This window comes from Filicampus tigris, chromosome 3 (assembly GCF_054856515.1).
Source record: "Filicampus tigris isolate MCC_2025a chromosome 3, RoL_Ftig_1.0, whole genome shotgun sequence".
NCBI lineage: Eukaryota > Metazoa > Chordata > Actinopteri > Syngnathiformes > Syngnathidae > Filicampus > Filicampus tigris.
Window position 1 is genome coordinate 26,866,337 of NC_141219.1, and position 25,574 is coordinate 26,891,910.

Sequence of the window (25,574 nt, forward strand, 5' to 3'; positions counted from 1 at the left end):
TCATATTATTCAGTTTGTCATTTTATTTGAACATATGATGTGTCGGGACAGGAGGATTGTGCTCAGTGAGAGAAATATTCAGAGCTGGGCACTTGACCCTTTTTTGCCGGTACATCCTCCATCCCCGACCTGGGTACCCTTCCGGCCTCGTCCCTCCGCCCTTCAAAAAGAGGGTGTATTAAAAATTTGTTTTAAAATGTATTTAGAAATTAAAAAATGTAAAATTTGGGGTGTGTTTTTATTCTCTGTGGGCTACATACACCTATGAGAGTGCCCTTATTAGCTAATAGTGTCCTGACTAGTGGAGTGTGATTACCCAGTTGGGGGGAGTCCCCGCGATAGATGGGGGGATAGATAGGTGCAGCCATTTTTAATGTAGCTGACCTCCAAAATGGGAGTAGTACGGGAGTGGAAGTGTTTTTTTACCGGAACTGGGATGGGGCAAGGTTTTCATTCTGCGTGAGTGGGATGGGATAGGAGTGAAAATCTACTTCCGTGTCACCCTCTAGTCCAGGGGTGTCAAACTCCAGTCCTCAGGGGACGCCCTCCTGCATGTCTTAGAGGTTTCCTCGTCTATCACACCTGATTCAAATGATCGGGATCAAGATCTGGCTCCTGCAGAACTTGCTGATGAGCTGATCATTTGAAACAGGTGTGTTGCAGCAGGAAGAGATGGAAAACAGGCAGGACAGCGGTCCTTGAGGACTGGAGACCGACACCCCTGCTTCTACTCCTTGACAATTCCTGGAAAACTGCCTGATAAATCAGACTCTGTCAGGAAAACAAATGTGCTGGCAAAAGCATGAAAACAGCTAATAAGGGCATTTGTTCAACTCTTTTTGCAACCATCCAAATGTTGTTGTTGCTGCAACTGTCCAGAAGATGGCAACACAAGATCATTTGGAACAGAACATTGCTTCCATCTGGTGTCTTTTTCTCCATAGATAAAATGACCATACAACCAATACACCCTTTAAATCGTTTTATTTTGTTAAATGGTAAAATTGGTGAATTCACTTTTTCAACATTTTCAACAATTATAAGACTAGCTACATTTATCAAAAATAAGACAATGTCCCAAATGTATTTTGTGATTTTTTTTTTTTAAGAGGTCAAGTTAGATGGAGCTTAGAGGGCTTTTTCTTGTCGCAAAATTCCTTTTAAAGTATGTTTGCATCCAGGTCAACTTAATAAATCATAAGCAATTATACTCCTTTTCATCGTAAGGTAACACAGAGCAATGACATTCAACAAATTGCAGGAACTGTACAGACAAATTACTTTATAATAATCATCATCATCATCAAGAAGTAACAGGCATCGACTGGGCCTGTGATCTTTTTTTTCAATTCACTGAATTTTCAGTTACATGCATGCATCACATGCTTCTGGAAGTTTCAGATGAGAATGATCAGGTCACTTCACACACCACAAATTGATTAAGATTTTCCATAATATGTAACAAGTACCATGTTTGGGTAGTGATTGAGAGTTGTACAAAGATCTGCTGTGAATGGCGATTTGATTTCTATGTGGCTGGAGTGGAATAAGTACCGACAAAAACAGTTCGCACAAACGAATGGAATGAGCTGCAGCTCACAGCGTACTTTGAGTAAAAGTAACCTTTAGAAAAATGCCCATTAACACCACTGAGGTGGAGGGCGGTCTGGTGGGAGTGTGAGCCTGAACACTCATCACTTAATCAGTTTTTATCTCAGGTGTCAGACCAAAATCTCCTTTGTGCCTGAGAGATCACTGTGAGGAGGAGACTGAGGAAGGTTATTTGTGTGCCTTACCGTATGTATTTATGTACTGAATGTAAAATGCGTGCAAACATGTGTTCAAGGGCGTAGCTGGAAATGTTTCAATTGGGTGCTCATGGCCAGGGTGACGCAACATCTCACCAAGGGATGGCTATGGGCGCACACATCTGTGCCAACGTGTACATCTGGCATGCTCGTTACCCCCTCTGTAACTGAGAAGTCATTATCATACCATCCACAGTAAGGGTTTCATTAAATAAAATGCACACATATCCAGAACCTTGCTCAAGACACTCATAATACAAGCAGAATCAAGTCCAAGTAAATAGCAATGTTTTTTTAATTATTCATATTAGAATTTATTTGCTGTTGTTTTTTTTTGCTTTTGTGTACGCTCTCAGTCATGTTTAAGGCTGCATGTATGTTTGTTTGGGTTTTTATCGTTTCTTTTTACTGCATTGTGTAAATATTGCTGTCTTTGTATTTTCATATTAATTGTAATTTAACTGTAAACTGTAACTGTAAAATCCCATCTAGGGATGGGCGCTGCTAATTAACTTTTGGTATAAGCATTACGGTGCACACATTTATGGTATTTCCATCCATCCATCCATTATCGATACCGCTTATGCTCACAAGGGTCGCGGGGCGTGCTGGAGCCTATCCCAGCTGTCTTCAGGCAGTAGGCGAGGGACACCCTGAATTGGTTGCCAGCCAATCACAGGGCACACAAAGACAAACATCCACACTCACAATCACACTTAGGGGCAATTTAGAGAGTCCAATCAACCTACCATGCATGTTTATGGAATGTGGGAGGAAACTGGGGTACCCAGAGAAAACCCACGTGGGCACGGGGAGAACATGCAAACTCCACACAGGGAGGCCGGAGCCGGGATCGAACCCACAACCTCTGAACTGTGAGGCGGATGTGCTAACCAGTCGACCACCGTGCCGCCCTCTATGGTATTTGTCCATATCAAATAACCCCCCCCCCCCAAAAAAAAAACCGGCCAATCAAAGTTATCAATTGTCACCTCCAGCCGACATCTTTTTGCATACTGCGTTTGGTGGCCCATTCATTAAAATCATATCTAAAAAGCACAATGAAACAAAAATCTCTTAATTCCTTTAAATTCTAAATGTCCTGTTTTATAAATGTGTTGGGCAATATTGGAATACAGTATATGTACATTTTATTTCATGAAACCATGACTGTGGATGGTATGACAAACAATGACAATATTACTTTGCATTACATTATTTTTTCATGGGGCTGTTTTGACAATTTTCTTATAAGAGCCTTGAGAGTTGATTTTTTTTTGTTAGACATACATTTAGTGATAATTTCCTTCCATGTTATGATTTTTCTTATAATTATTGAATGCAATATTGCTTTTTGAATGATAGTCAGTAAAAGCATGTGCCTCTATCATAATTTGCCATGCTGTTACCTGTGATAAGAAATTGGAAACGTTCAATCAGAAAAAAATGATGGCGCTTCTCAGGCAGTAGACAGTATGCAATTTCATAATATCAAGGTTAATCACAATTTCCAACCGCTTCATTTTTCTCCCCACAGTGCAAAAATGAAACCGACACGCATATTAAAGTGGCCTTGAAGAGGAAATTTAATTTTCCCCTTAGTGGTCTTCATCTTAAGAAATAAATTACTCTCTGCCAGAATTAGAAATCAAATTATGTTGCCCATTCCCGCAGGCTCATGATGGCATGTGGTCAACAGCACGTATGGGAGGGACATGGAGTTTGTACGTGTCCCAAAAGAAAGTTACTTTTGTCCTCAGCTGCCCTTGTGGCTCTTTTTTGGTGTGAGTGATGCTTTAAAATGAGAATGACCAATTTTGCAAACAACAACAGCAATAAAGAAAAAACAACAGTCATGTATTTTCTTGCAATAATTTGGTAAATGACAAAGAAGATTTAAAAGCAGAAACACGAGATAGAATTCATTTAAAGTATAATATACATTTTGTGCTTTCTTACTTCCTTGTGTTTAATATCTGCTTCAAAACTTAAGGGGGAGTCAAGTCAGAAATTTCCAATAATGTTTTATGCGTCTAAACATGTAATTCTGATAAATATTGTGTTTAAGGAATATGAATTAAGCAGAAAAATCCACCTGCTTTTACCAATCTGAAGGTACTGCCATTTTCCTCATACTGCCACTTGCTGTCGACTAAAAATGACATCACGGTACCTAAGGGCTCAGCTTGTAAACATCACATAATCAGACCCAGAAAACAGGTGATGGTTGTTATGTGAGCTTTTAGGCACTGTCACGTCAATTGCAGGTGACAGCAAGTGGCAGTACAAGGCAAAATGACAGCCCCCTGACATGGATATAAACATACCATGTTTATACTAGTGGGGGTGCATAGAACATACTTGTGTAAAGAAACTTGTTGACTTGACTTCACCTTCAAGAGGTCGGCTCACATTTCTTTTAATAGCGCCACCAACGTGGCCCAAAGTGAAGTTTCAGAACTTAAAACAATCTACCACACCATTTAATGGCATTTACAGTTTGAAGTAAATTCCTCTGTGCTTTGTAAATTTGGACATGAGATCTACAGGCAGTGATCATTTCCATGACATATTCAACCTCTCACATCAATCAAGGTCTGAACTAGGGTGCGGGGTGGAATTAAGTCTCAATTTGGGAGGCCTTTTGCTGGTATTTTCCAGCGGTATTCATACTCAAGCTCTGCTCTCAATCCAAGTTCTCTGTAGCATAACAAGTGAATTCACTGGAAGAGGAAATATGGAAGATCCATGATGAATCCTTCATGCGCACCGATTTGCATGAATTCCACCCTCAGCATTAAAGTTTATAGCCGAGGCGCTGCAGCTAGGGATTCTTTTCTGCATGTGACTGACTGGTTGTGGCAGGTAAATCTGGGTAGACCAGGAAGCCCGTAAAGGTGATGTATTTGGCGTGGTTGCTGTACGCTCCGAAGCCATCTCTCTGATGGGAGTAGAGCCACACTGTGTCGCCGGGTTTCAGCGAGAGCATCAAACTCTGACTCTGCAGAGCTTTCTCTCCGTGGCTGTCGTCATAGATCATTGCCTGCACTTCCAGGTGGTTCTTCATCAGCTTGACGGAAAGAGTCTTCTGAGGAAGCTTGCCCACGTTGAAGGAGAAATAGTACGAACCAGGAACGCGGCACATGAAAATCCCGTCGGTCACATTGAAGTCCTCCCCGATGTTGACGAACGCTGTGTCAAAGCTGATTGGCTGGTGCTGCGGCATCCCTGCCTGATTCACTCCTATTATACTCTGAGTGCGACCCACTGAGAAAGCAGATCGTGGATCTTCCTCTTGCTCCTCTTCCTGCTCCTCATCATCATCCTGTTGGGGCTCCTTCCCGCCCACCATGTTCTTCAGATCAGACCCAACATCCACTGTGGCCTGGTTACTATTCCACCTTGGTACGTTGTCCCGTTTAAGCTTTTGGGAGCTGTCGGCAGGACGATGCTGCTGCGGGCGGTTTGTCTGGTAGTCGTAGGTGTCTGGGTAGATGAGGAAACCATTGAAGGTGGTGTAGTGTCCAGTGTTGCTATAGAGGGCATAGCGAGGATCGCCGTGGAGGCGGAGCCAGATGGTGTCACCAAACTCCAGCTGCAGCATGACACTCTGGCTCTGTACCTAAAGGATTGGAAGCACACTTTGCATGGGAGGTCACTTTTACATGAACAAATAGACACAATTCCTACATTTTTGGGTCGTTCCATGCCAAATCAGGAGGTTTAACTAAGCAGAGTTAGATTTTAATGAAAATTGGTGTACTTGTTGATAGTGATGGCACAACACTAACTCTCAAATATTAGGTCAACCGGAGCAGGGGGTTTGGGAGCCACGGCCTGCCGAATTTGGAAATTTTATGCAAAAAGGGGTGTGGCCGCTGACCTTTGAACCCTTAAGTCAAGTCGAGTCAAATTTATTTACCGGTATATATATTTATTTAATCACAAGAAAGTCTCAAAGGGACTCACATGCCCACAGTTGACAAATATAACAGCATCCATGTGGGGAAAAATGAGAAACCTTGAGAAAGTAACGCAGATGGGGGAATCTCCTTAAAGCGGAAGTCAACCCAAACATATTTTTTTCAAGAATATGTTCCCAGCAGGCCCACTAGTTGAAACACGGCATTCTGATTCATTTTGCGTTTGCGGAATATAAGTTAAGCAGCAAAATGCACTCGTTTTTAGCTATCTCAGGGGGCGGCGATTTTGTCTTCTGTCGACTGAAAATGACATCATAACTGCTCACAACGACTAATCATGGCTCAGATTCAGAAAACAGGTCAGCTGTGATTGGTTGTATATATACATATTGTATATATACATTACTATAAACAAGTACACCAAGTTTCATTAAAATCTAAATCTGCTTGTTTATAATGTTCAGATTATTTGGGGTTATTCATCATGGAATGATATTTTTATAACACATCTAGAAATAGAGCCTAGTTATGATAATGGTTATTCATTGTGCTTCCCTAGCTAAAATTGCTTGGAGTAGAGAGGACTAAAGGACTGTAGAAGTTTGAGCGCAATTAGAGTATGCACAGAAGTAAATGACAGAAATTTGAAAAGCAGAAGAGGTCTGCTCCTTCAAAAAAAAAGACGTTTGTGATTTGTATATTTAAAAGTTTGTTCATGATAATGTTAAAGGTTAGAGATTTGATTACATCTCTGAAAAATAAGTCAATATACTTATACATTAGTTACAGTAGTTACCCACTGTGAGTTTTACATGTTGCAGTCAGAAAGACAATTTTATTCATGAATATGGGTGACTGTTAATATTGCACTATTAGTCAATAATTGTTGATGGAAAGTTGTTTTTTGAGTGTTGCTATGTAATCATTGAAATTGCCCTTTTCAATTTAGTATGGTTTAAGTTCCTCAACTAATTAGGCTAAAGGTAAGCAAAAACATTCAACTTAATTAGAATACTCCTTTAGTTATGATTTCAATATCTCTACAGTTCAACAGATACTGTAATAGAAATATACAAGTGACAAGACGTTATCCCTATATACTCTGTAAGATATTTCCTTTACTTTCATATCATCTGTTTTAGCAATGATATGGAACAACCAGATAGTAAACTAAAAATATCCGACTGATGAGCAAACATTAGCCATTTAAGAATTTTCCTTATGTATTTATTCATAAGGATTTTTTTTCCCTCGCCTTCCACTTGGCATTAGTTGCCATTCGTCTCCAACGCAGCAGTGTGCTTTGTTTCACTACTTTGTAATGCTGCAGTAACCGAGCTCTGACCTACCTTCCTCTCCTCTCCCGAATTCTCTTCATACACAATGGCTTGCACCTCATTTCTATTCTTCATCAGCATCACAGACAAGTCTTTGTGAGGGAACTTTCCCACTGTAAATGAGAAGTAGTAGGCTCCGGGGATGCGGCAGCGAAACAAGCCCGTCTTGGGGTCAAAATCCCCACCAATGTTGATGTAGACTGCGTCAAAGGTCACCGTCATCTTGGGTCCACCTTCCATGCTGTTGGTCCGTGCCACTGAGAAAGCTGACCGTAGTTCTGCATTGTCCGACAGTTGAGCGAAACCCATCACGGCGCCTGTGTGGCTCAGGCACAGCAGGCCAATCAGCATGCTCGCTGGGAGCGGCATCATATCTCTGGAGGGATGGAAATGTATCATAATGATCATGATAATCAACCTTTCATTTAGCTGACAATAAAATAGTGGTTCTCTTAAGAATGACTGAGCCAGCAAAGCAAAACAAACAAGACAACCAAGTCTTTTTTATTTGTTTTGTAATTTGTCATATTTATTAACCAAATATTTGAATTTTACATCTTGATTGATTGGCCCTTCATGCTGCCTAACCCAATGTTGGCTTCTATGACAGTGGCAGGTGTCTTGCCATCAAAATCCATTTTTTACCCCACTATTTTCTGCATAACAATAACATACGTCAAAATCAGACATGGTTTGCATGCAATAACCTTTAAAAGGCAAAAGACAGCAAAACGAGCCGATTTGAATTTGGCACTAGTGTGACGAAGGTTCAACTGTCATTATTCAAGTACCTGGCCACTTTGTTGTTGTCACATGACCGCTCAACTAAGAGAAAATGGCTGGTGACAAGACACCCAGCGACTTGTGCAAAGCTGATGTCAACCACGGAGGAGTGCTTCAATTTATTTTTGGAGAAACTCCTAAGCCTTTCGGAACCAGAATTGTGCTGTGATTGGCACATTTCGTGGAGGATGGCTTTGTCGAGGTAAGCTTTCACACACGCTAAAAATACACTTCCGGATTTTAAGTGACACAGCCACATTTACACACACATTTCACTGAGGTCGGCAAGCATCACCCTGAAGGCAGACAAATTAAAACAAAAAAGCAGAACGAGTTTTGCCTTCAGGACACTGGGCCATTGTGCTGCCCGGCTGCCGTGGCCGCTCAGAGTGCACCACAATTCCGCCGACGGCCTGCTGAATTTCAATGGTGCCAACGCAATGAAGAGACATGCTGGCCACAAGAAGCCGACATACACTATCGGCAACTACCAATCAGGGGAAAGCTGTTTTCCATTCCAAATTGAGGAGAGTGGCGACCCAATGAGATCAAAACTTATTCACATATTGAATTGAATATAAATTAGAAATTCAACTGTCTTACATGGCAGGCATTTAAGACCAACTAAAATAGCTTGAAAAATGGCATTGTGGGCACTTCCAATGCAAATTATCTTGCAAAAGGACATCAAAGATGATTTTAAAAAAACAGTGGCATGGGACCCTCGAGATCGCTTATTTGCTGCTGTTTACAATTCAATAATGTGTGAATTCTGTGAACTACAGACTGCAATATATCTGTTGCCAAGCAACCAAAACCTGGTTAAAAAATCCTAGGGGAGCAATTCAAAGCACCACATGGAGATTAATATTAATATTGTTAGTTCTGGTTGCAGTTTTTAAAGGGGTGCTCACTCCCAAATCAACTTTTTTTTTGCTGATGAATTGTATAAACGAGTGTCTACTAATGCTGTTTACATGTCCTGGCCATTATTTTGACATTTTAGTGCATGTTTGTTGAAATCTTGAATTTGGGGGCAAAACTGTCTGTGTGGAGCCATCTTCAGGTCAACCACTACATTATATGTGAATTTGGCTTTCTGTCCTCTGATTTGACCTGCAGCGAATCCTGACGTCACTTCCGGAATCTTGGCGTAGTCGTTCTGCCACCGTGGGGTATAGAAGTGGCTCAGTCTCGTATACGCCTCCGTAGCGAGTTGGAATTGGAGTAGTAACGTTTACGAACATCTTTATATCGATTTTCAGGTTAGTGATTTATTAGCATTGCATTTGGTTAGTTTACTTAGCATAGCTTGTCGTTGTATTGAATTTTTTTTAGGCCGTAGTTTAGCCAGACCATTGCCCAACCGTCTCCCCGCTCGCAAGCCCAATGGTCCTTCAGGCAACGCCTCCTTTGAGCACTGTTTTCAAATATTAGTCTGGAAAGGGGATGAGTACCGCTTTATTTTTTGTTTAAAAACATTTTATGATATAATTTAGCATAGTACAGTATAGGGTGAGCAATCTTTCTGTAATTAAAACACAACAGTGATGTATACTGTATGTAGTAAGATCATAATGCATCTTTAGTATTATTCTTGTTCAAAATAAAAACATGTTGAGTGCTAAATATAAACAGAGCAGCATTACAAAAAAAGCACCCTGGGATGCTGGAATGTGTATTTATGACAGGTGGTCTAATTAGGGCTGGGCGATATGACTGAAAATTATATCACGATATGAGTGTTTCATATTGGCCGATATCGATATATATTGAATTTGTTTTCTTTTTTTTTCAAGTATTGAAAATAATGACCCGAAGAAAAATACATTTAGGTTATTTTATTTTAACATAATACTTAACCTTTAATAAGAGGTCAATGTAACCATGAAAGAGTGAAATAAACTGGTCAATATAAAGATTAAATAAACTCCATTTTAAAGATAATGTGCTTAGAAGGGCTGAGAAATGTTTGAAAAACTAAAGTATTTCATATCAGTCAATATTGATAATTGTTGATTTTTTTAAAACATTTTCTTTGAATAACAGTTAACTGTTTTTTGTACATCGTTATTTAGTGTAATGTGCAGTTTGTCCTCCATCAGTGCATTGTAAATGCTTATTTGCATTAGGTCTACCCCAAAGCAGTTGTTGACACATATAAGCCTTCATTCAATGTTCATCCAATGTAAGTGAACGAATACTCTCTTGCAGTGCATACATCATCGTTGACCAACCGTCTTAGGACTACTTTATCTTTTTAGCGGACTCATTATTACCGTAGTCCATTCATATTTTACTTGCTTGATTTTACCTTGAGTGCGATGCCGGTGTCGGATAAGGCTAACTACTGCTAGCATGTCAAAGACAAGAACCCCTCTACTTGTACACCATGGCTCCATCCTCGGGTTTTTAATAGGGTTATCATGCATAGTATAATTTAATTGTAAGAGTTGTACTGAGTCGAGTGGTCATTTATTTGAGCAAAGCTCGCTCGCTGGACGTGAGCATAGTGGACGGCCGCCGGCCCCGCGAGCGTAGCGCACGGCCGCCGGGCCCGCGAGCATGCTCCGTTGAATTAACAGTTTATTCCTCGTTGGTTTAAACGCTTCTTCTTCATGTTTGGAGGCGGAAACGCGCTGCCTACATCGCGCACCATGCTGCGATCGGGTTTGTTTTTCTTTTTTTCTCTCGAACGTTTTATCGAAGGCCTTTTCTATTGGTATCGATCACGTGTCAATCGCGATACATATCGATATCGAATTATCGGCCCAGTCCTAGGTCTAATATATATATATATGTGTAAATTACATTATAATCACAGTAGCCATATCATTTATCAAGTGATTTTTCCTCATATGGTGAAGATATTGCTGATACTACTGTCAATTTTGAATCAGCAATAACCCTTGCAATTGCACTACAATGGTAGCTCACACTAATTGCTTGTCTATGTAATGGCAGCTACTCTAACACGTTGACTCATGGTACTCATCAGACAGGTGACAACATTGAAAAGAGCAGATCAGACAAACATCTTCCATAATGAGCACCCATGGGAGCAAAGCAGGGGGAGGGAATTTGCCCATGCAAAACGCAGCCTAAGATATGCGTCTTGAAAGTCAGAATAGCAACTTGCCTGCACTGTTCCCTTGTCAAAATTCAGTTAGTCATTTGGTAATTTTCTTCCTTCATGGATGTATGTTTCAAGATGAAATCTTTTTAGATTTTATTACAGCACTCAAGAGCATGTGCCTATTTATTTTCTGCTTTCTTTGCGTAACACACTATTCATGTATGTGTATTGTATTGCAATTCAAAAGTTAGATGAAAGAAAGCTCCTCTGAACAAAAACAAGTCTTGCCAAAAAGCTTCTTCTTTTTTAATTTAATTTGTCCAAGGGTCATTCTCTCACTCTTTTTGGCTTGTTAACATTGATTTTTGGCAAATTGCTGTAGTTTAATCTTATTTCAGTGACCATTACAGTCCCCACCCCTTTTAATTTAGTGTGCCAATAATTGTGTCCACATATGAAGACATAATGAGAGTTTGTAAGGTGTTGAGCCATAAGAATATCTTGTTCCTGAACAGTTGTCAGTATTTGAACCCATCAAAATCAAACCACATTCTTTCACAACATAATGCCTATTTACCCCAAGGGTAGAAAGTGCAGACTAACAAGTCAGTCCACATTTTGACGCACTGTACAGTACTGTACTGTATTTGTTTTTTTCATGCAAATTTGTATTTATATTTGTATATATTCACTTTTGTAATGGCTACTTTATTAAGACTATGACAAACTACACTTTGCTCTCTCCATTGTTTTCCACACTTCTCATACTGTACACCTGGCAACATTTTGATTTTTGTATTTTTGATTTTAATCTGGCCTGGTTAGAGGTTATGGTAGTAACCAAATACATGAGCCAACAATCCGTTTTATGTCAATTATGGTCTAATTAATGTTCTTTCAGTCTAGTTTCAACAAAAATCCTAATTCTAAATTAAAGACGATTGTTGGGTGTTGTTGAGTCCGTGTGAACAAACTGATTGTACAGCGCCATGAAGTAGCCTACTGTGTGAGTGTTTGATTCATGTGTCACACAGTTAGATAACTTCACTTTCAAAATGTGACGTAGCTAGCCTTCAAAAAATGAAAATTGAGGCACTCAAAGTATTTTGGATTAAAAAGTCTTTATTTTAACGTGGCCAGTTGGAGATAATGCCTACGCGTTTCAGCCTTGGTAGGCCTTGTTCAGGGCAAGCTTGAGTGGAGTAGCATGGTACTGCTTTTATACTAGTAGGTCACATGATCTATGTGGGCTGGACCCATGCAGTCAGCTGGTGCAGAGCATCCAATCGGCAACATTCCAAAAGTAGCTACTAAAAATAAATCACAATTGACAATTAGTATATACATTTATTAACAATATCCTTTTTACAAAAAAGACCTTAAAGAAAAGGGATAAAAGCCAGTTCGCCATTGAGACCAGGAAACTCTGTGGCTCTTAATGTATAAATCCAATAAGATTCCCTCTGTAGAAGTCTTTTTAATCTGTCCCCTCCCCTTATGGACTCGGGAATATGTTCAATACCATAGGCTTTCAAAATGGTACTGCAATGGTTTGAGTGTTTATAGTGCAGTGCCATAGGGTATAGAGGGTTACCGGTCCTTATGGCCTGTTTGTGCTCCGCAAGTCAGGATTTGAATTTGCGTTTAATTCTACCTATGTAGAAGCGGCCACAAGACTACATAGCTGGTGTTACAGTTGATAAATAAATTAATATTATATTTTGGATTCCGATTCATAAATAAGCTAGTAGTCTTTATGGTGTTACAGTGTGTACAGTTACCACATCTAAAATTGCCCGTCCTTGTACTAAGCCACGTCTTTTTTTGTAGAGGGGGAAGGTTACCTCTGACCAGTTTGTTACTGAGGGTAGGTGCCTTCCTATCACTTGTAAGGATACTCCAATTTCATTTGATTACATGTTTAATTCGATTAGCCTCAGACGTGTAGGGTGTTACAGAACACACTTGATTAGATCTTTCTTCATTTTTTGTTTTGGAATTAGTAAATCACTTCGGTATTGACTCTTATCTCTCTGATAAGCTGTAGAAATTATTTCTTCTTTGTATCGTCTACTTTTAAATCTTTGTCCCATATCTTGAGCACGATTGTCAAAATAGGTGTCATCATCACAAATCACAAAGTCGTTGGATCTGACTATAAGGGATGATTTTTAACAACCATGGGGGGTGGTAACTGTCCGTCCTCAACATGGAATTGCAATCGGTAGGTTTCCTATAGATTGTAGTATGGATTGTGATCTTTGTAGATTTTTAAATCTATAAAGGTAACTTGTGACACAGAAAACTCTAGAATAAGATTAAGATTTGTATTTGTATTATTTAAATAGCAATGAAATTGAATCAATTCTTCTTCCGACCCAGACCAAAGGAGCAAAATACATCATCTATATAGCGCCCCCACTATATCATTTTATCCAAAAACATATTTGAATTGGAATAAACACATTTTTCTTCCCAAAAACCCAAATATAAATTGGCATAATTGGGTGCAGAACAAGTCCCCATTGCCGTACCCTTTTGTTGTTTATACATTTGGTTGAGAAACAGAAAAACATTGTTATATAGCACAAATGTCAAAGTCAAGGCCTGCGGGCCACATTCGGCCCGCGAGAAGGTTTTCTACGGCCCCTGGGATGATATTGCTTTACTTTTCGATCCAAAGTGATTGTGGTGACAGGTTATTCGGAGTAAAACATGCTTTATTAAGAAACACTTCATGTTAGAAATGTCATATTGTTTTATTTTATTGATTGTTGGCATTTGATAAATTCATTGAGTTTCGATGTAGTACGCAGATATCCCACACCGTGAGCAGGCATTGAACGCTCCTCGAGCGCTAAGTGTTGATAGCGAGGGACATGGTTTCTTTTCTTTTTCCTATTTCGACACAGCTAGCTAGTAGTTTGTTCGTGCCAGCAAACTCAGTAGTTGCAGATTTCCCGTGTTTCACCACATTTGTTGTTGTGTGTAAATGTTAAAAGGTGAGTTTAATCATTTAGGTTTGTGTCAAGTAACTGCTGTACATAATAGCCTAGATATGTACTCGTGAGTGATGTCACGTTGATGAACACTAGTTAGTTATTTCGGCTAGTAAGCTAACTATTCTAGTGATGAAACGCGTGAATGTGTATTGTAGGTATTGTTTGGCTGTTTAATTGCTTAATACAGTGAATTGTAATGTTTAGGCAGAGCTGGGATGCCCATTTTGGGGGCGGGGGATGGGGGCTGACAAATTTTTAAAAAGGGTTGGACTAAGCATGGCCAGAAGTGGATTTTAGTCCGGCCCACTAATCGGCCCTCATGCGTGTGACGTGCTCGCGAGGTGGCCAAATTTCATCTCAGCCTATTTGGTGAAAGGCTTCTTTTTAGGCTTCTTTCTCTTCCTGCAACGGCGAGAGCGACAACTGCCGCATTGATTCATTTGACCGACGCATTGTGCTGTTGGCGACAGGTCTGCAACACATGCCACGTACACATCAGGAATTTATGTTGGTCTGATTGGTCCATTATGTCTCGTTGCGATGACATACAGTTTCCCACACGAAGGAGAGAATGCACCACGCAGCTCGTTTCTGCTGCAAAGCAAACTAGTTTGGCAGCGGCGTATGTGTAAAAAGAAGCTACTCACCCGCGTTTCCCCTTAGTCGCCACCTTCCAGATCATTTTCGCAATAAAATTAAATGCATCGTCTAGTCATCCCGGTCCCTTTATGGTTGTGGCAGGCACGATAGACTTGGAACGCAACTGTTTCAAAACAACTTGTGTCCACGAGTATAGTCAAGTTGCGCGCAGCACTCAAGGATGACGCCGGCACTCATCAAGGTGGAGTTCATGCACTTCTTCTGTCTCGTCTTCCCTACTTCCGGAAATACGCCGTAGCAAACCTTCTGTGTATAGTGGTTTGCTGGTATGCTTTTATTTTGAAGGCCGGGAAGGGTGAAGGAGGAGAAGTGTGGAAAATAAGTAACTTTGTTGACTGTGACTTCTGGCCCCCTGTTGGACCCAAATAATTATACATACAATATGACAAATCCAACCCCGGGGCTCGCAATGCAAGTAAGCACACGCAGTTGGGTAAGGATTAAAGTACTAGTGGTGCATTTGAAGCGTGTCCACAGCGGGTTCGAATTGTAAATTAGCCAGCTAATGATCTTTAAAAAACCTCTGCCGTTATCATCTCTCCCGCGGCGACGTCAATCACGGATGCTTTTTATGGGGGCGTAACGGGGCGGCGGCCGACAATGTTTATGAATATGGCCGGAGGGTCGCGGCCGGAAGGGTACCCAGGTCAAGGGTGGAGGGTGGCGGCCGGACCGGCAAAAAAGGGTCAAGTGCCCAGCTCTGATTAAGCCATTACAAATCCTCCCACCCGCATACACACATGGTTTGCGCCCTTCTAAACACTTGTTCCACTTCCATTTTTTCTCTATTGGTTTGGCTCATTTCTTGAAACAAGAAAGACATTCTCAAAATAACATGGACAAATCGCCAAACCACCTCGCAATCGTTCACAGCAGAATGGCATTTCATCAAATTGTCTTAGAACATGTCTCAAGTGCCTCAGAGCATTTTGGCAAATGGCTATGTACAAGTAGCCTACAGTTTGCACAATGAGCCCACATTTAGCACATTTTCCCAATAAGTAGATATTGATCATCTAAATTTATTAGTGGATTCTCAGCCTAATGGTTGTGCTCTCCAAAACAGCATGATTTCATTGTGTAAGTCATCATATGCACAATAGTCTATTCAATTGTGCACAATAGTCTGTTCAATTGTCAAAATGAACAAACACCATAATGCCATGAACATCATATAGGAATCCCTTGGAACAAATTACAGTATTTGACAGTCATGTAAAATTAGAAGTTGATGAATGAAGGAGGAGTTTCCCGCATCTCAGATGACCAATTAAACTATTTGTTTATGACCGATGCACTTTTAGGCTTGATATAATGTTTATTTTTTGGTTTGTTATTTATATTTTATACATGAACAAAATAGTGTAGACATTTACTTTTTATGTACTTCACAGAAATATATGGAAGTCACTTTACCTGTGTGAATATCAATGGTTACAATTTCCATGGCATTGACGTCAAACTTTGGGGGATGCTCTTACTGTGAAATCCTTTTTTCGAGTTTTATACATAATTGTATTCCATTAGCTAAATCTCGGCGGCACGGTGGCCGACTGGTTAGCACGTCCGCCTCACAGTTCAGAGGTCGTGGGTTCGATCCCGGCTCCGGCCTCCCTGTGTGGAGTTTGCATGTTCTCCCTGTGCCTGCGTGGGTTTTCTCCGGGCACTCCGGTTTCCTCCCTCATTCCAAAAACATGCATGGTAAGTTGATTGGATACTCTAAATTGCCCCTAGGTGTGATTGTGAGTGCGGATGTTTGTCTCTGTGTGCCCTGCGATTGGCTGGCAACCAGTTCAGGGTGTCCCCCGCCTACTGCCCAAAGACAGCTGGGATAGGCTCCAGCACGCCCCGCGACCCTTGTGAGGAGAAGCGGTACAGATAATGGATGGATGGATGGATTAAGATATGTATAGGTGTTCCATGGTGTTGTGCTGAACCATCCAGATTATTTTGGCAAAAGCCCCAAGTAACTGTACGTAACAGGCATGTAACTTCTGCACAAGTACAGCAAGAGGTTTTGTTGTTGGAAGGTTAACAACAAAGCACAAAATGGCCAGATATCACATGCTCAGCAGTGAACTCTAACCCAAGCTATTCTAGATCTCGTTCACAGACTGACTAGAAGCAAGAGTTTAGGAGGGAACTCATCTAAAAGATGGATGGCCAACTCAATGGTTGGAAACTGGATATAGTTAAAGATATCAAACCCTGTTTTGCAGGACCCTCCCAGATCAATCAACTTCCTCCGGAGAATTTAGGCCAAGGCGAGAAAAATGGTAGGCCCATTTAGAGACAGTGTCAACAATCTGGCCACATTTGCAAGATTTTGAAGCAATGCCTCCAGCTCGAGGCCAGGATTAAACCAAGTCACCCTGCCTCTGTGGACCAGGCGGTGGTTTCAACAGCTACTCAAAGTTCCCAGTGGGCCATTGAAAATGTCATTGGTGAATGCCCCACACTAGAATTGTTCATAGAATTGTTCGTACAAAGCCGTCTAGAGACACTGCCTCTCAAGTCATGTTAATGCATCAAAGTTTATTTGACCACCATATTCATCACCATACTGCCACCATAGTCTCGCACTGGTAGAGGTACTCCAGGAGCAAAGTACTGTTAGTATTGCAAAAACATTGTTTGTGGTCAAGAATGGAAGAGTTCCTGTGCGTATTCACAATTTGAATCCATTCAGTGTGTTGACAAAGGCATGATTTGTGAAAGTTCTAGACCTTAGGCAGCACCTATTGTGTTGGTAAGGAAAAAGGATGGGATTTGGAGGTTCTGTGTAGATTATAGGGAGTTAAACTGTAACACACAAAGATACATTTCCCCTTCCTGGAATTGAGGAGACATTGACTTCCCTCACCAAAGCACAGAGGTTTACCATCTTGGACCTTGTGCGTGGATATTGGAAATGGAGATGGACCCCACGGACCAAGAGAAGACCGCTTTTATAACATCAGTGGGCTTGTTTGAGTTCCAACAGATGCCTTTTGGCCTCTGCAGTGCCCCCGCCACTTTTCAACATTTAATGCAACAATGTGTTAGTGGCCAAATTGCAGGGTCACTTCTTGTGTATGTGGGTGATATCATAGGGTACTCCCAGATTTTAAAACACACCTTCAACACCCGAAAGAAGTATTTTCAAGGTTACATAAAATGGATTGAAAGACCTGACGAATGCAACCTGCTACAGAAAGAGGCATGGAGTCTGTCCAGATACATCAATAGTTTCTGCTGTGATTGACTGGCCCATACCTGCTACTGTGCGAGAACTAAGGGCATTCCTTTGCTCGTCGCAAAAAGGAAAATCTAAAGTGGATGTTTTATCGTCCTCGTGCAATGCGGGAGGCAGCAATAGCAAGATAAACCCCGCATAAGAGTGAGGTTGCGATAACCAAAAGCGCAAAGTAGTGAGGGAACTCTGTCTGTCACCTGAGCCTGCCTCTGTTTTTTTAAACAAAGTAAAATATGAACACAAAAGAACACAGCAACACATAGCAATGCTAGTGTGTATGGGTTTCTTCACTGCTTTGCGACAAAGTGAAGAAAACATCCTAAAATACATTTGAAGCCTTATCACCTCCCTATCAAATAAAAATCCACCTCACACTATCAGTGGCATCCGTCTTCCATCTTTCAGAAGTTCCCTGAGGTGCACCATGTGTCTAAAAATAGAGCTCTGGAGACTGATCAATAGATGGTAGAAGCACAGATGAAAAGAAGACAGGAGGAGGCAGAAGAAATAAAGTGGAAGGGGCTGTCGGAGCTTCCAATAAAACTATGAATTTCAGTTTTGGCATGTGTAGGTGTACACGAAGGCGGGCTATACAGTATGTATAATCACACACACAAATTTGTTTAACAGGACAACACTGAAGAGATGACACTTTGCAAGAATGTAAAGTACACTGTAAAACCTGATGAGGTATCTCAACTCAAATGGTTTTAGGAAAGGAATTGCAAAGATTCATTCAAGTTTAAATTTAGAATTCAAGACATAATTGATTTGCCTACAAATAACTCAGATATTTATTATTTAAGTAACACAAGTGAAATAAGTTCAATGAAGTTGAACAAAAAATATGTTGCATATTTACCCCAATGGATTTGAAATGAGTCAACACAACTTTTCTGAATGAAATTATGTATCTTTCACTCAAATGTTACCTTGTAAGTTACATCTACTCAGTTGTATTTATTCAATCAAATTATTACATTGTAGCAGTGACATCTTGGAGTTACTCAATCCATTTGAGGAAACTGATTGCAATTATTCTTTTAGGTTCAAATAACTCAAACAACTTAAGTATAAAATCTGACTTGCCTACAAGCAACTCAGATATTTCTTTTTTGAGTAATTAAGTTAATATTCCAATTTAATTGAGTTAAATGAACTTAAACCAATTAGTAAGGCGCATTTTTCCAAATGTACCGTATTTTCTGGACCATAAGCCGCTACTTTTTTCCTAGGTTTTGAACCACGTGTAACACCATCAGTGACCTCCAGTTGTCGAGACAACCTGACCAGACCTGACGAGCGACAGTTTACAGTGTAGCTGGCTCCGCTGTCTTTTACACTTTAACCTGTTTTTCAGGTAAACATATATTTGTTACTTGGCGCTGAATTCCAGTACCTGTAACATTAGTCTGCTTGTCTTGTCTTGTTTGTGGGCCTTCTTGTACAGTACAACATCTTTAGAAGAGTCTTCCTTCTGAGATGACAGCCAATTAGAGCAATTTCATACGGTGAGCTGTGTATGGTCTGAGCACTAACAGGCTGACCCCTCACCTCACTGTTTTAACCTGCCTACTGCATTTTCCAAAGACAACCACTGGATATGACACTCAGCACATGCAATCAAATTTTGTAGTCAACCATGGCGAGGCCTGAGTAGAACCTGTCCTGTAAAAAACAGTAGCCTATAGTCTTGGCCACTACGCTATAGCTCAGTTTCAGGGTGTTTACAGTGTTCTTATAGCCTTGGTCATCTTTATGTTGAGCAACAATGCTTTTTGTCAATTCTTCAGTGACTTATTTGAGTTCAAGTGCCATCTTGAACTTCCAGTGACCAGTATGAGAAAGCATGAGAACAATAACATCAAATTTAACACAACTGCTGTGATATTTTGACACAAATGAGTCACATGACACTCCAAAGGAAAGGTGTAATTGTGGCCAATTTGAATATTTTCACTTAAGGATGTACTGTACTCACTTTAGTTGCCAGTGGTTTAGACATGAGTGGTTGTGTGTTGAGTTATTTTGAGGGCCCTTTAAATTTACACTGTTAAACAAGTTGTTCACTGACAACTTAACATTGTAGCAAACTGTAATTTCGTCAATGTTGTCCCATGAAAAGACAGCATATTCACAAATGTAAGGAGTGTAGTCACTTAAAATGGAAGTCACCCCAAACATTTTTTTGCGAGCATATGTTCCATGCAGGCGGCACGGTGGTCGACTGGTTAGCACGTCCGCCTCACAGTTCAGAGGCCGTGGGTTCGATCCCGGCTCCGGCCTCCCTGTGTGGAGTTTGCATGTTCTCCCCGTGCCTGCGTGGGTTTTCTCCGGGCACTCCGGTTTCCTCCCACATTCCAAAAACATGCATGGTAAGTTGATTGGATACTCTAAATTGCCCCTAGGTGTGATTGTGAGTGCGGATGTTTGTCTCTGTGTGCCCTGCGATTGGCTGGCAACCAGTTCAGGGTGTCCCCCGCCTACTGCCCAAAGACAGCTGGGATAGGCTCCAGCACGCCCCGTGACCCTTGTGAGGAGAAGCGGTACAGATAATGGATGGATGGATGTTCCATGCAGGCCTACTAGTTAAGGCATTCTGATTAATATTGCGTTTGTGGAATATGAGTTAAGCAGCAAAATGTAGCCATTTCAGGGGGGCGGCCATTTTGTCACTTCTGTTGACTACTACTGATAACTACCAATCATGGGTCAGCTTCAGCAAACACGTGAGCCGTGATTGGTAGTGACCTTAACCCTGAGCAATTGTGATGTCATTTTCAGTCGACAGAAGTGACAAAATGGCCGACCCCAGAGATGTCTACATTTTGCTGCTTAACTCATATTCCACAAAGGCAATATTAATCAGAATGCCTTTTTTCAATAGTGGGCCTGTCGACTTCCTCCTTAAGTAAATAGTGTCGTGTATGCTGACTAATCTGTCTTCTCTTGTATAAAAATCAGACAACCAAAACATGACATAAACATTTGTGTACCTCCATAGCTACACAATCAGTACAGTACAGTCCATTTTGCTGTCCACAGCCTGGTCAGCATAGCAAAAGAGAATCTGTTCTCAATCGGCTTACCTGGATGACTCAAGGTTAAATAAAAATACAAATAAAAAGTTCATAATTGAATCTCAATCGACTGTGTAAATGGCCACAATGCTGTGGCTGTTAGTGTATGTAACACTGTGAAATATGCAATATTCTGTGTGTAAATGTGGGAACATTTGAGGTGCATTGTGAATGAGTCTTAAAGTACTTTGTCATGTTTTTTTTTTTTTGGTAATAACTTTAAAAAGTAAAGGCATTTTTACCTGAACGCTTAAAAAGGTCCACCCAACGTAGATTTGAAGCTGTACTTGAACCATTTGAAGTATCATATCAGCATAGTTTGGGTCTCTTTTTGAAGATAATACTTTTAATTTTTCTCCTCAACTGTCACAATCTATTAATGTGCTACTGGCACTGAATTTGGCACACTGCAATCGGAAAGGGTTTCAATTAACAGGCCGGTGGCCAGCTTTGATTGTCATTGGATCAAAGCACCAAGTAATTGTTCCTCAACTAAAGGGTTGGGTAAATTTTTGGAATGTGGGAGGAAACCGGAGTACCGGAGAAAACCCACAGGCATGGGGAGAACATGCAAACTCCATAGGAAGGCCGGAGCCGGGATGCAAACCTGCAACTTTGCACTGTGAGGCGATGCTGTATGTCATTGTCAAATTCAATTTTATGCTAACAGTCAGTGGCTTTCAAGATCGTCCAATGACATATGATCATATATATATATATATATATATATATATATATATATATATTTTTTTTTTTTTTCAGTTCCCGATTTTTGATTCGATTCGATTTTTAAAAAATTGGTATCCATGCTTGTCTCTGTGCACTAGTGTGGTTCTTCAGCCATCCACAAACGCAATACGTAATGATGTTTGGTGCAAAAGCATAATTTGATGTACACATTCATAATCTTCAAAACGTTTGAAGACATCATTTTCTAGATGAATTTAATCAACTTGATTTTCGATCGTTACATCCCTAATATACAGTATACTGTATTTGCTGCACTTCAGGGTTTATTCATCACACCAGAATAAAGATTCCGCTCTCAGGGTTTTCTAGTTTCTAAGCAACATCTGTCCTCCTGTCAAAACTGCAGTCTGTACTGACCTTCAAGCTTTTTACACTGCAGTACCTCCAAGGTCATTCTATGCATGACAAACCTGAAAATCACTCACTGCCTGTATACCCATAATCACACCAAACAACAAAATGGCCCGGCACTAGGACTATTCACAACAACAGCAGGAACAGAATCTTACATCACATTGCATTTATATCAACAGTAACTATTATGGCTTACTACTAATTTCATCTTATACTATACTGTTACTTTGCATTTAAATAAAACTAGAGAGAAAAAGGATGTAATTTTATCATCTGTATCATCTGCAGTACATAAAACTGTTCCTACTGAGCAATATTTATGTGTACTTCTTTGAGAGAGAGAGGGGTGGCGGTTGCCGTCGGGGGTGCAATGTTTTGATGCTGCCCTTAACCTGGTGAGAGGGGTCGATATCAAAGTATAGACAGGCCCTCTGAGGAAGGCTGGAAAAAAACAATGAGTACTTCAAATGTGCCTGGGCATCAAAGTGTAATGCAGTCTGGTGCTTTTACCTATTTTAACCATCCTATAAAATAACAGCTGTACAGTCTAAAAGGAAAAAAAAATGATGCCTTTGTGATACCTTATTGATATATTTGGAAGTAGCCTCACAGCAAAGCAAGCTGCTGTGAAAATGACATCCTTGTAAAAAAAAATAATTCTGGTGTACCTCATTTCCATTTGCTTGAAAGCCACCCTTGGCTGATTTATTCACGCTTTGACCATGGTTAACCTTCTTCTCCTTTCTCCATTTTCTCCTTTTTTTTTTAGCGCATCAAGAAGACGAGGATATCTAATAAACTTCACTTGTACAAGCAGTGGAGTGACCTGGGCACTTGGGACATATCAAGGAGTCGGGGGGCTCTTATCTGGAGGTGCGCTGACACAACCCCGCTGCTGCAATCCCCCTCATTAGAAACTCTTCCTCTCTCCCCTCCCTGCTTCTCATCTTGTCAGCGAGCCGCCAGCTGCCTGCTTGGCTGCAGACACAGACCTAGCCTTGGGACAGAATGAATGTCAGCGAAGGGAAGAGTGAAAGACATGAAGTAGGATTTCAACCCGCACGCCAGGTGTGTCATCTGAAGCTCGGACAACAGAGGAGATATATTTCTCAGAGCTCTACTCCAGCCTGTCATCTATCTTGTGTGCCTACCTGACAACAAAGAAAAATACAGCGGCTCTGTTTCAACTACAGGGAGTCACACATGGGTGGCAGAAGGACAAAAGCTATAAGGCAGCAAGCAATTATCAAGAATTGACAGAATTGTTTGAATTTCATTGAGAAAAAAAAAAAAAAAAAAAGAACATTTCTGCCGTGCATTGCCGTGCATTTCTGACACCACTCCCTGGGCTACCAATTGCAATGGCAAGTAGTAGTGTTAAGGTCTAACAAGACATTTCATGAGACACAGGGCCTTGATTGGTAGACCGCCACATCCACCTAACTTTTTGGACAATCACGTACAGTATCTCATCAACAGCAAATGACAAAAGCATAGTGGAGCTATATAGACCTAAAATGTAAAAATTCATTTACTTACACTGTACCTTCAGTTCTGTTGTCTGATCATGGGTGAACTTTAGAGTTGAAGGTAATTACATGTTTCACAGTCAATGGTTAAAAACCTCTCTCAGTTGGTGTGCACTTAATGTATTGCGTAACATGGGCACGGAGAAGCTGTAACTATTTGTTTCGGCTTACGCCTGTCTTGTGGTATTTGGAGAATGTTCCTATATAGTTGCCTATTGTTTCTACTGTAATGTCTGTAATTACAGTAATTCGAACTGCTAACCCTATCTGGTGGCAAACAGCCATACACGTATTTGGACACAAAACAATAAAACATGAAGGTAAATCCCATTTAATTGTATTTATTGCTGTATAATAGGAATCTTTTTTTTTTGTATTAGGATTTTGCACCTAATCCACAGAAGGTCAGTGAGTGTCAAGACTGATACAAAACAGCCTTTCCCACATATCGGTGAAAACACACGTACACACCCATGCAATCTTACTGGTTTGTGTTTTTGTGAGCAGCCTTGCACGTACAGTGTACAGCGTAGTGTAAGAGAGGAATGCAGGCAGAAACACGATTTGATAACCACACCGCTTCGTGTTGTCGCCACGTCTTACACTGATGGGATAGGATAGTGCAGCAGCAGACAAAAGGAGTCCCCTTTTTGTGCAAGCCCATGTAAGATAAGAGCTCATCACCTAAGCCTTATTCACATCACAGCGCTTCCTGTTGCCTGGGGGACTCCCGCCATCACCAGCACCACAGATAACGAGGTACTGCATGTGAATCCTACGACTTCCGTGCATAGTTGCATATTCTTCCACGAGAATAGTGTTATGGCTCTCCTTTGGCTCTTCTCATCGCCCCTCAGTGGTGGTATCACATAATGTGTGACATCGGCACGTATGCATTCCTTCCCCAGTTGAGATATCGCTATTTCACAGCAGATAAATAATGCATAGCTGTGGATCATGGCACAAGTGCTGAATGCAAACGGACAATATCAGACTTTACCCCAACATGTTTCACTATACAGTTTCCGTATGTACTATCTGTTGTTGTCAGGAAAAACACCTGCAAACCATCGATATTAAAGTATTCATTTTTATTACTTAATATCAGATAAGCCACATTCTGTTGTGAGCTGCTTTTAATGTCGACAGCGTCTCAGGATGCAAGAGCGACTCTCCAAGCCCCCGGCGGTACGTCGCTGTTTACATTACATGCCTGCACACTCACAACTTGGGCTGTGGCTAAGTTCACCGCTTGCATACACAAACTCACAAGCATACCTGGATGCCAGCATCACATACCGTTTTGGCAAAACCACACACACACACGCCAAAAAAAACAACAAAAAAAACATCACATGATGATGAGGATGATGATGGCAGCGATGGTGATGACGATGAAGTCTTCTCACCTTGGAGTACGGGTTTCGGGGTAATCTGTCTTGATTTTGCGCGTGAAGCGGAGAGTAGCGTTGAAAGTTCCCACTCCCCAGCGTTTGGATCAAGCTCCTCTTTGCTTTCCTCTCTCTCTCCTGCTGCTCACCCTCCTCTTCTTCATTCAATCTGCTCTGCCCTCCTTTGCACATCACTCATTGTTCCATCTGCTCTGTCTCTCTTCTTGTATCTTCTGTTCACACACCTCCACTGCCGCCCCCCCCCCCCCCCCCCACCCCATCCCCCTCCCCCACACGTTCATCATATGCTATGGTGGCTTGTAATCTGATTGGTTTCAGAGGTGCAATGCGTATACTGCAGAGATGCAGTTTGGATACACTCACATTACTCCCAGTCTGTGTGTGAGCTTTGCCGTTGCAAAACCAGCCTCCACCAACCCCCCCATTTTGAGTAATCTTCATCTCACCTCTCTTTTAATGCTTTTAATTAAAATTCCTCCCACCCCGATTCCCTGCATTTCAATTTTACAATCTGTTTCTCACACAATAAGGTGCACTGAACCTCTCCTCTCCTTCACGTTTTATTTCTTTTTCCATTTTTCATTTTTTTTTTTTTTTTTTACAGGCATTTGGCAGACTGCTGTGC

General features: G+C 41.0%; 1 protein-coding gene across 1 annotated transcript; it reads right to left on the reverse strand.

The window, feature by feature from the left end:
- Positions 1-967: 967 nt before the first annotated feature.
- On the reverse strand, positions 968-25,177 carry c1qtnf4 (C1q and TNF related 4). The gene is made up of 3 exons (XM_086026656.1): positions 24,947-25,177; positions 7,081-7,444; positions 968-5,430 (listed from the first exon to the last, which is right to left on the reverse strand). Exons 2-3 carry the CDS (start codon positions 7,438-7,440, stop codon positions 4,633-4,635), a joined length of 1,158 nt encoding a protein of 385 aa, XP_085882782.1. The 5' UTR covers positions 7,441-7,444; positions 24,947-25,177; the 3' UTR covers positions 968-4,632.
- Positions 25,178-25,574: the final 397 nt, after the last annotated feature.

Excerpts from the sequence above, each read along its gene's own strand:
- c1qtnf4 (XM_086026656.1), bottom strand. The coding sequence starts at position 7,440 with ATGATGCCGCTCCCAGCGAGCATGCTGATTGGCCTGCTGTGCCTGAGC. Across the intron at positions 5,431-7,080 it reads ATTCGGGAGAGGAGAGGAAG|GTACAGAGCCAGAGTGTCAT; the intron begins GTAGGTCAGAGC and ends CCAATCCTTTAG.